This window comes from Antechinus flavipes, chromosome 2, assembly GCF_016432865.1.
Source record: "Antechinus flavipes isolate AdamAnt ecotype Samford, QLD, Australia chromosome 2, AdamAnt_v2, whole genome shotgun sequence".
NCBI classification, from domain to species: domain Eukaryota; kingdom Metazoa; phylum Chordata; class Mammalia; order Dasyuromorphia; family Dasyuridae; genus Antechinus; species Antechinus flavipes.
In genome coordinates, this window is record NC_067399.1 from 323455738 (window position 1) to 323467247 (window position 11510).

Here is an 11510-nt window from a genome sequence, read left to right on the forward strand (position 1 = left end):
GGCCTATAAGGGAACATGAAAGGTAAATAATCTAAATTATTTACCTCTTATTTTACAATGGACTGCACTGCTTGTTCTAATATCTCAGGAATAATCATATCTCCTAGGCTCCTAGAATATTTAACATTTTTAATCAATGTCTTGTGTAAAGTTATAGATAGCATTTATTTCAAGTTTGCAAATGAAGAGAAACTTGGAAAAATAATAAATATATTGAATTCTATGGTAGGCCAAAAAAGTTTTTTTAAGCTTAATATTTCTTTAAACATGCTATCTCTTCCCTAAAAATGATGACAATAATAACAATAATATTAATAGCTAGCATTTGTATAGCCATTTCAGTTGTGTCTGACTCTATTATCTCATTTTGGGATTTTCTTGGCAAAGATACTGAAGTGGTTGGCCATCTCCATCTCCAACTCATTTTACACATAAGAAAATTAAGATAATTAAGGTTAAATGACTTGGCCAGGGTCACACAACTATTGGTTTGCCATTTTCTGCTCTAGGTCATTTTATAGATCAGAAAATTGAAGAAAACAGGTCAGCAAAGAGCTTTACATATATGATTTCATTCGACCATTACAAAAGTCTTTAGAAGTAAATTTTATTATCCCCTATTACAGAAGAGGAAACTAAGGTTGAGAGAAATTTAGTGATGTGCTGAAGATCATAAGAATCTGAAGTAGAATTCCAGCTCAGGTCTTCCTGACTCCAAACCTTAAAAGCTCTATGAACTTCTCCACCTAGATCCCTCTAGATGGTCCTTATTTCAGTATGTTTACTCTTTTGTGAAATCTTTCTTAGGGGAAAATAACCTTGCCGGCAATTTCTAGCATCTTAATTAACTGATGCTTACCTGTCTGCCTGCCTGTGACATCATAGATGGGAAACCAATCAGGCAAGCCTGAGCAATGTCTCTCTCAATCCTGTAAAACACCTAACCTTTTTCCTTATCTCCAAAGTACAGGTTCACATTCCTGTTTTGTGGGAACGAATCCTCCCACGCTGTACTCACACTGGGTGTGGTGTGATACCCAACTGTAGCCATCCTGAACCAGGGAGATCCAGAGGGCATGATCTTTGACTCTTCCCTTCTTCCTGTTCTGTCCTCAATATTGGTGGTACCAAAGTTAAATTGAGTAAAGGGCCCCTAAGCAAATCATGTGAAAGGCTGCACATTGATTTTATTAATTGTGTTTTTGTTGTTATTGAGTCATTTCAGTCATGCCCAGCTTTTTATGATCCCATTTGGGGTTTGCTATTTCCTTCTCCAGTTCATTTTACAGGTGAGGAAATGGAGGCAAATAGGGGTGGGTGACTTGTCCAGGGTCAAACAGTTAGTGTCTGACATCATACTGGAATTTAGGAAGAGTCTTCTTGATTCCAAGCAAGACACTCTATCCACTGCGCCACCTAGTTTTATTGTATATTTTTCTTTTGTTAAACATTTCCCAATTTTAATCTAGTTTGGACAGTCTTTGGGAGTGTTTTGGGCCATATTCAAAAGGGTGTGTTTGACATCTCTGCTCACAATCACCTCACCCACAGGCAAAGTTGAGCATTTTATCTGGGCTTGTATCACTATCCCTCTCAGGTAACTGTGAACCCAATGCATATTTACCTCTTTTTCCTTTACCCTCCCTGATCATGTCCCTCTCCAGATGTCTCAAGTTAAACTCTCTCTTCCTATGGGGTAAAATGCATTTTTTTTAATAAGGCCTACTTTATTTCTCTAATGACCTCTGAGTCTTTGCCAGACCTAAGACTTTCTGACTCCAGGTCCGGTATTCTATCCACTTTGCCCCCTTCCTATTTTGATGTTTCCTCATTCCCTTGCATCTCAATGCTCTGTGATGTAAGTATCAGTTCTCACCTCAGCCAGCTATCCGGTTTGCTGAGCTCCATAATTGATCACAGGATATTTAACTTTCTTCCAAGCAGATATTTAGCACCTGATGACAGGACTCTGTACTAGACAGACCAGTTCAAGAGCCAAATGGCTTCACCCACCCCTAGAGGCAGGGTGGGGACTCTATCTGGGCAGCTCAGTAGCCAGCTACCCCTGGGGAAGCAGCCTGTTGGGTTTTCTCTGGTTTTGGCCCTCATTAACCCACAAAAAGGTACCACTTTTAAATATTCTCTGCAAAATGTGATGGTTCTTAGCACTTGAGGACTAGTTTTGATAATACCCTTGAGCCAACTGTACCTTCACTAAATATGCTGGAGGAGGCAAACATATTCTTTCCCTTCTTTTTTCTTCTTATGTCTTTCCTTTCCTTTCCAGTATTTCCTCTTCTGCTACCATCTCTTCTTTCCTCATCATTTTTTAACCATTTTCCTCTGCCAAGATAGGATTTGGACTTGAGAGCTGATGTTCTGAGTTTCATAGGCTTTAATACGCCAAAAAAAAAAATCACTTTATGGCTGCCAAAAAAATTTGCTGTGACCTCTCAAGTTCCGCCACCTCTCCTTTTCCCCTGATCTTCTGCGCCCTTTTGACGTAAGGAACAGAGATTTATTGGTCAAAGAACCTGTAGCTAGATGGATGGGAGGCGCCCAGATGAAAAGGAGGAAAGCATCAGATGCTCCCCAGTGCTAAGACTTATAGTAGGTGGTTCCCAGACCCTGGGGCCAAGGTGGATAAACCTGGGGAATTATCCCTTCTGGGTTTTGTCAGAAGAGACAGTGTGGCGTTGGTAGATTAAAACAGGGCTATTGCCAAACTTAATTCATCCAACTTGCTCTCAAATTTTTTTTTTCTGTCACCACCTAAAGGGTCAGTTTGCCACAATTTCATATTTGGCAGATCTTGGGTGACGGGCATATGCTTCCAGTATAGAAGTTAGAGTCTTAGGGCACCTAGAAGGAACTCAGAGGTCATCAAAGAAATAAAGTGACATTCCCATGGTCATACAGTTACTGAATACAAAATTGGTATAAGCAGTGAGGCCCTATCATCCCAAGACTACCATATTTACTGTCACAGAGACCAGTCAGTATCAGAATTTTAAGATTCTCCCCAGTTTCACTCAGCCTACTTTCCCAAGAAACACCCCACTTAAGAACTCTAGATGGGCCTCTTCCTTTGATGACTTCCAGACAACTTCAGGGACTGCCTAGGTGATGGTTTTGCCTGTGATTATTTCTCAACAGATACCTATGAAAAGGGAATAGAACAGACTATCCTATCACATAAACTAATGATTTCGATAACCAACTGCATTGGCCAGCGCCTTGGTGATCATGGGTACTTTGGATTGAAATCCATGATCACCTAGCCAAGTCAAAAAGCCATTCCTTTTGCTCAGATCTCAGGTATCTCTGAGAAGAAAAGGGTAATTTAGTTTGGGTTCCGTAATCAACAGTTCTTTATTAAGCACTTACTGTAGACTGGGCTAGGCACTGGGATTCTAATATAAAAATAAACTGTCCTCAAGGAGATTGTATTCTTATCAGGGGAAACTTGTATAAAGTAAATATAAGGTTATTTCAGGGAAGGGTAAGTACAGGAGTTGGAGGGGGAAGGGAGGAATCCAAAAGGTCTCAAGTAGAATGTGGCAGAAGAACTAATATTTGAAGGGGACTAGAAATTCAAAGAGACAGCAAAGAAGACATAGTATTACAGGTATAGGAGAAATCCTTGCAAAGGCCTTCTGAGGCTTTGATAATGAAGGGCCTACACAAGATTTTTCCAGAGCAGATCAAATACTGAGCTATGGCCTTTCTCACTATAGTCTTCGTCACTAGAGAGTAGGCTCCTTGAAGACAGGGATTGGTTTTTTGCTTCTCTTGGTATCTCTAGTGTTTAGTACAGTGTCTCATACATAGTAACTACTTAATAAATGTGTGCTGACTGACAAATGGAATGGAAAAATGTTCCCTGGTGACTTTTCTCAGTGGGCCCTATTGAAAAGATCAAAAGGGTTTGCTCTGTTTTTTCTTTTTTCAGTCTCAACTCTTCTACCCTTCAGTACAGGTCAAGTGTCCAGTGAGTCCCCTTCAGTTAGGATACTTTCTGCGGGTTTTTATTTTTTTGTTGTTCTTGTTTATTTAAAAAAAAATGTTTACTTTCAATTCCAATTCCCTCACATTGAGAAGGTGAGAAATATGATACCCATTATACTTATATTATGAAGTCATCTGCAAGTCTTTCCTAAGTCTTTTCAGTAGAAGGCTGGTGAAGAGATTTGTTCCAGACCCTGTTCCACTTTGGGTTCATTTTTTTGCTTCAGGGCAACATCGCCACATCATCTCTAACCCTAACCCTACATTAATTTTTTCAACGTTTATTTGACATCTACCCCTTACACAGCACAGTACTAGGCACACTGTCAAGAGACAAGGACTTTGGTTTCTTCTTCAAGAAACTTGGGGAATCATCCCTTTTGGATTTTGTCAGAAGTAGTTTTTTTGAGGGGTGGGAGTGAGGTAAGGTTGGAGGTGAGGGTGTGTAGGAGGTGAGTATATGGAATGTGCATATGTGTGAAAGAACATATTTTTCAACAGCTAATAGAATCTTTGGGATTTTGTGAACTGAGAGATTAAATAAATAATAACAGCCTAAATTCAAAATTTGCTTGTTCTTCTCCTCTGTAACCTAATTCTGATTGAAATCCGCTCAAAAATCTCAAAATCTGATGTCATCATCCTTCATACCTTAAGACTTGGCAGCTGCTGGGATTGCTATCTGTGGCTATGATTATATGCTATCAACTATTTGGATGAAAATGGAAAGTCGGCCTACTCAAAGCTAACAGCTGGGCATTTGGAGACAGGATAACTCATTGAAGTTTTTGGTTTTAAACATGGTTGTTTGGCACCATAAGGCACCTCCGGGATGGAATACCACAAATCTGTGTGTGTAATCTGACCACCTAGAGCCTTTCCCGTTGTGTGAATATTTCCAACATCCTGACATCTGAAGACCCCCACAATCTTTCTTATTCTATTCTCCCTGATAGTCTCTCCTTTCACATATATTTCTCCTTTCACATATATTTCAGCCAATTTGGACGATCTGTTGTCCTTTGAACACTAGACACATTTTTCTATCTTAAAGCCTAGCTCATCTTATTCCTAACTACTGGAATGCCTTCTCTTAATTTGTCTGTCTCCCACCCCCTTCTCAACCTAACAATTCACCAGTTTATCCCTCATGGCCCAGCTCAAATACCACTTTTTTTAAAATTAAATGAAGCCTTTCCTGATCCCCTAAGCTAGAAATGATCTCTTTGATTTAACTTCATTGAATTTTATACTTTACTCATTCATTCACTTATATTCTATTTAGTATTACACTGATCTGTATGAATGTTTTCTTTCTCCTGCTTGATTGCAATTCCCATATTAGAGACCCTCTCTTATTTATCTTTGTAACAGCCCTGCCTCCCACCCCAGCTCCTAGTCAATACACAGATTATGGGTATTTAGAAACATCCATCTGCTGAAGGAATGGCAAACAGAACCTATTGTTCTTGCTTATTTGGTCTCTTGGTCTCTCACCTGCACTGGCGTTGTGTTGCCTGTTTTTTGTAGTCCACACTGGGATGGTTCTGCAGTTATAAAAGCTTTCCTGGATATACCAGTGGCTGGGGAGTGGGGGAATGAGTCATGCAGTCTGCTACTTTGCCTGTAAACTATAAAATGTCCATTCCATTTGTTTAGGAAGATTTTGAAGTCTTCTTTAGAAATATATCCCTTTTAATTACCTTTATAGTCAAAAAGTTCTTTCTGACACCTAACCTATTCTCATCAAGTGTTTTTTCTACAAATGCCTGACCAATGTTAATTCTCACACCATTCCTCAGAAACTTCGAAACATCATCAGTTCTATTGGTGGCAACAGTGAGAAAAGTTGATTTTGACACCTAGGAAAGGCAAGGTAAGTGATAAGATTTCTCCAAGGTCACACAGTGACTCAGGGGACAGAAGCTTTAGGCTCCTAGTTCCATGCTCTAATCCCATGACTACCCTTCTATATTCTTGACATTTGATTCTCAAACCTCATTTGAAGACATTTTAAAAAATCAATGTGTTTTGTGCCAGCTCTTGAATTTATCCTAGCCATCTTTGTAACAGCAGCAGGCCAAGAATAAGGGATTGGCCATTTACCTGTAAGATCATCTATATTTATGGCAATGGAGCTATAAGGGATCTTACAGATCAATTCCCCTAAATTTACAAATGAAGAAACTGATATAAAGGGGTAAAGTGACTTGTCCAAGGTCACCAGGCTACAGAGGCATGGTTCAAATCAAGGTCCTTTTATTCAGAAACCAGCACTTTCTACTGGATCAAAGTGCCTCCCAGTGGGTCTACTGAGAGTAAAAAGGATGCCTCACTCAAGGTCAGAGACAACTCACTGATATCTGTAGTGAAATGGACTTCCTTTGGGGCCTTGATTGCCTAGAGATCCCTCGAGGTACCTGTGTAGGGCTTGAGGCTTTTTGTCAAGATTTTCTTCCTTATCATTACAGGGCAGTCATTGAAATTCCCTCCTTTATCCCTGAAGGGATTACTATAAAAGAAATGCACTTCAAGTCCAGGGAAATCACAACATCATTTCAAAAATGGATGAGTTCAGTGCAGGTCACCCATTTACACTTTGCAATTCACCTGTGCACTGTGGCGTGAAGGCCTGACGTTCTCCAGCCCAGCAGACACTCACTCACTCAGGGCTGGCCTGATTTAGCATCTCGGCAGTGCCTCCTTGCTATTTCTTTGGTGAGGCGTCCCCAGAGCTGAGTGAAGCTGCTCCAATCAGCCTGGGCTGCTTCACAAATTCCTGGATGCCGCACCTCTTATTTGGAGCAGAGATTCCCCCTTAGCAACATCCTGATTGCCATGGCACTTCTGGCCCAGTTTGGGTTACCTCCTCAGCCCCTGCATTGCTCCACCCATTCTGGATTTACGCAGCCCAGGCAAAGGGAGGGCAGATCAGAAGAAATCTTCAGAGACTTTGATGCCTTGAACCTGCCTGGTTACTAGTAGCTGCAGCCCAGCTGGAGGCAGACTACAATCTTTCTATATGACTGCCATTGTTTGGGCTCTCAGTTTTTTCTGTGGGTGAATGGGAGAGAGTAAAGTCTTACAAGTGGCCAAATCCATCCCTGGAATAATGTTTCTTTCTCTTTATTTGTATGCTTTCCAGCTCTTTCCATCTAGTGAAAATGTTTTAAAAAAAAAAAAAAATCATCCTCCTATCATCCAGGGAAAGCCCCTGAGGCAGTGGAAGTGAATTTTACCTACATCTGTCTCCCCAGACTTAATTCATGTCAACACCCTGGGAAGAGTCCCAGTATGAATGCTACCCAAGTGACCAAGGTGATTTCTTATGCAGCTATCCACAGTTGCCTTTTCTCCTCGACATTCTAAGCCAAGGAGTCTGTTTTGATTCCCGAGTCTAAGAGCACTGCTCTGCCTCCTTTCCATTTTCTTCCATATGTGAAAATAGACAATGTTGAGAAATAACCCCCATTTCAATTTTTTAAAAGGAGACATTGATTTGCCTAGCAACAGTGGCAGACACCCCCCAGAGGTATTCATGAAGCACAAGGCCTTGCAGAGCACAGGTGAGATTGCATCCAGAGGATGACGGGTGCAAGGCAGTATTTCAGGAAGGAGGGAAGGAGCTAAGAGAATATGAGGGTCTCAGTATCTCATTACTTCTCTCTCATCTTCTGACCTAGCTACATAACTCTATACCAAAGTGGTATAGAGTGGCTTATCAAAGTGCCAGGCCCTGGCCTCTGCATCACCTTATGGAAAGCCTACAACTGACCAAGGACATGCCTCTGGTTCTGTTACACAGAGACAGCTAGCTACAGGGAAGAGGGTAAGAGTGACTCCCAGGGACGAAGACAAAAGTCTAGGGGAAGAGGAGGGGCCTAGATGCTGGTCACCAACACTGAAACTTTTGAGAAGACTCAATTACCATTGAGAATTCATTGCATTATCAAGCCAATGTTTTTTCCCACCTTAAATTGCTTTCTCCTCCCTCAGTTCGTCCTCAGTCCCATCCTTTAAATATTAATTGGGGAGCATGTGTGCCAAGGTGTTATAAGAAATAAAGGGAAACAAACCAGATCTTTGGATGGGTTTAGACATCTCACCTTGAAGATGGGTCCTCTTAATTTTGCTTAATAAGCATACAGCCTTTCTCAGGGATCTAACTCATCTAGCTAGCATTGCTACTTAAGACTGCATGGAGGCAGGGGATCAGCCTGCTATGACAGAACCATGGGGAAAGAAACAGTTCTGCACTTCGAGAAGGACAGAATAGTTCTGGAAAATGTTTACTTTCATTTCCAAACTCCCCCATCCTCAAACATAGTACAACCACACAGCCACACCCATAAGTGTATATACAAATACATACACAAGACCATTTATGTCTAATTTTGGAAACCCTTCAAGGGTTAAGGAAAATGGTTTCCTCTAACCCAAAAAGGTTTGCTCAATCCTTCCAGGATTGTACCAAAAAGGAGAGTATGAGAAGCCATAGGCAAATTCAGTTCAAAGCTACTATCTTCCACTTTCCAACAGGCAGTCTGTAGAAAGACCCAGCTTCTTCCTCCACTAGTAATTTTAAATTCTCTTCCTAAGTTAAAAAAAAAAGAATGGGGGCAGGAGGATGAAAGGAGGGACAGAAGGAAGAATTAGATATAGATCACAAATCTTTAAAACCAACCCTGGAATTCATCACTATCACCATCACCATCACCATCACCATCACCATCACCATCACCATCACCATCACCATCACCATCACCATCACCTCTCATCCTAGGGGCCCACTCCACCTCCTGGTAATAGTGGTTGCATCTTGTGTAGAGAACTGATACCCTGTGCTCCAAAAACAGGAGGCAGAAGATTTCTATTTGGGGGTTAAGGGGAGAAAACGGAACACATGGTGCAAGCCCAGACCGGATCTCCAGTTTTTGTGAGATATCCCTCCTCACCTGACAGCACAGAGGAGGAGAAAGAATAGGGAAGAGCTTAGCAAAAGTGGTCTCTGGGGAATCTACTTGGCTACTACAGTGCAGATATTGTGGCAGCCTGCTCTTGTAAAGGAGAGGAATACAACTTTATGGAAGGGTATTTCACTCAGCAGCTTTCAATTCTAGGGTTATTTTCATTGGTGAGGGAGGAGACAGGCTTGCAGCACTTGTTCAATGAAGGAAAGTATCAATATTCCTGGGAAATTCAACAGATCCATAAATGGCATCCGCCGGTCCTCTGCTTTCCCCCAAAAGTCATTTGGTTGAAGTAAACCCAGCAGGCTGTATGAGAGACCCAGACCCTTATCTCCTTCGTGCATTTGGACTTCTGTCCTCTTTATTAACAGTGCCGAGTCTCCCTTTCGGTCTGTCCCAGTTATTTGGGGGAAGGGACGATAGAAAATAGTAAAACTGACCTCGTCCTGTGTCGGGAAATGTTAAAAAATAAATATAGTCATATTTCTTCCTCTCCCAAGCCCTATTCTTGGTCCCCCAAAGAGGTGGTCATATCATAGGGGGTGGTTTCAAAACCTGTACACACGATTGACAATAAAGGTTACTCAAAAGATGAACTGGAAAAGTGGGAGCACTCGGGATAGATAGAAGGGGGGCGCGGAGGGTGGAAGAGAAAGGCTAATGATCAAAAGATTAACTGGAAAGTAGGAGAGAGTGGGGCGGATGGCCTCGAGTAAATAAAGGGGAAGGAGAGATTAGGAGAGCACTGGGGAAAGCTGCCTTTTACCTGCCAGACTGTTGTAACAGTCGATCTCTACGGCTTCCACCGTCTTGCTCTGCTCCTCGGTTAGGTGGCCCAGCTTGGCCCCGTAGGCGGTGGAAGGTGCCTGGGTGTCCTTGTCCCGCTCCTCCAGGGCAGGCAGCAATCCCTTGAGCTCCAGAAGCGCCCGGTGGTATTTGCCGATGGCTTCGCGGAATTTCTTGTCCTTGTAGCACTGCGCTCCCTGGTTCTTGAAATCCTGGGCTCTCTGGAGAAGCTCCCCGAGATCCGCCGCCGCCCCAACTTGGCCCCGAGGGGCGCTACCAGCGCCGCCACCGCCGCCGCCGCCCGCGCTGCCCAGGGCACAGGACTTCAGGGTCTGCTGCTGCCCATCCCCTGCCAGGCGGTGGCTGGCACTCAGCTTCGCTCCGCCCGAGCTGTTCCTCTCCATGCCCCAGTCTCTGCAGTTATCGTGCCCAGGCTCGCCAGCTCACTGCGATCTTGCCAAGCCCTCCCGGATTCAGAAGCCCCAGAAGCGAATCTCGGAGCGCCCAGTCTTTCCAGAAGCCGTGACACTCCTTGGATCTCTTTTGCCCCTTACTCCCATTCTTCTCTCCCGCGGCCAGAGACTGGCTCCTCTTTTTTCCTCGCCCTCCTCCTCTTCCTCCTCCTCCTCGTCCTCCTCCGCCCTCCTCTTCTACTCTCCCCTCCCCGCCCCCGGATCCCCCTCCTCCTCCCCCTTTCCTCCACCCCTCTAGCAACCTGCGGGGCTGTGGTCGGCCTCCGCTGCCTTTATTGCTGTGGTGCTAGGGATCGCGGGTGTGATTAGAAGGATGATAATTATTGTTGACCCGGAAGGAGCTTACACACCGTTGAGAGAGAAGAAAAATGACAAAGAAAGCCGAACTCTCTTCCATTCAATCCAACCTTCAAAGCAAGGTCTGGAAAAGAGGGAAGGAAGAAGGGGGGAGGGAACAGAGAAGGAGAAGGATGAAAAAATAAAAATAAAAACAAAAGGGGGGAGGGGAAGATGGCAACGCAAGGTCTACGTGTACACACAGTGAATCATATATATACGTGTATGTATGTATATACATCCATATATATGTATATGTATATATACATAGAAAGGTAGTTGGGTGGGGATGAGGGCAAGAGAAGCAAGATCCATCACCTTGCTATTTGCAAGACCGTACAGTGTTCTTAAAGGAGAAGTTTCCAGTTTAGGGATTCCGATTTGTGGCTAGGGTGCGAGTTTGCATATACACATCTCTATGAAGTGGCTTCCCAAGTGAGAATAAACTGATTTATATTTAGGCGTCTCTGTGTGCCCCCTCTTCCCTTTGTGGGATAAACTGTGTCTCTAGAGGTTTCCTCAGAGTCCTTGACTTTAGAACTAACTATTAATGTTGCTTATCAGAGATTCTGCTTTTGAAAGTGTTTTGGTTTCCCACCTCCATAGACACTGTCCAGGATTACATCCGTATTAGGGAGCATCCCATCTCCACAGACTATCCTTAGTCTCTTGGGAAAGTTTTAAATTAAATATGATGTTCCCTGATAGGGATGTAACACCACTACCACCCCACTACCATTTATATGGAGTTTCAGTTTTCAAAGGTTTTCATATTTATTGTCCCCTTTGATCTCATAACAATCCTGTGTAGGATTAAAGAACAGACTTGGTTGTGGGCAGAAAGGTAATGGGGGTACAGCTGAGTTCGGCAGCAAAGCACATAGTAGGCACAAAAAATAATCTGTTGATTGCTCAAGGTCATAGAGCTAAATGGATG

The 11510-nt window shown here is 43.0% G+C and overlaps 1 protein-coding gene across 1 annotated transcript in view; it reads right to left on the reverse strand.

The window, feature by feature from the left end:
* Positions 1-10397, reverse strand: part of TTC9 (tetratricopeptide repeat domain 9) — a 63446-nt gene extending 53049 nt beyond the window's left edge. The window contains exon 1 of the mRNA XM_051977683.1: positions 9745-10397. Within this exon, the coding sequence (XP_051833643.1) occupies positions 9745-10168 (424 nt within the window). The 5' untranslated portion in view covers positions 10169-10397. The remainder of the gene's footprint in view (positions 1-9744) is intronic.
* Positions 10398-11510: the final 1113 nt, after the last annotated feature.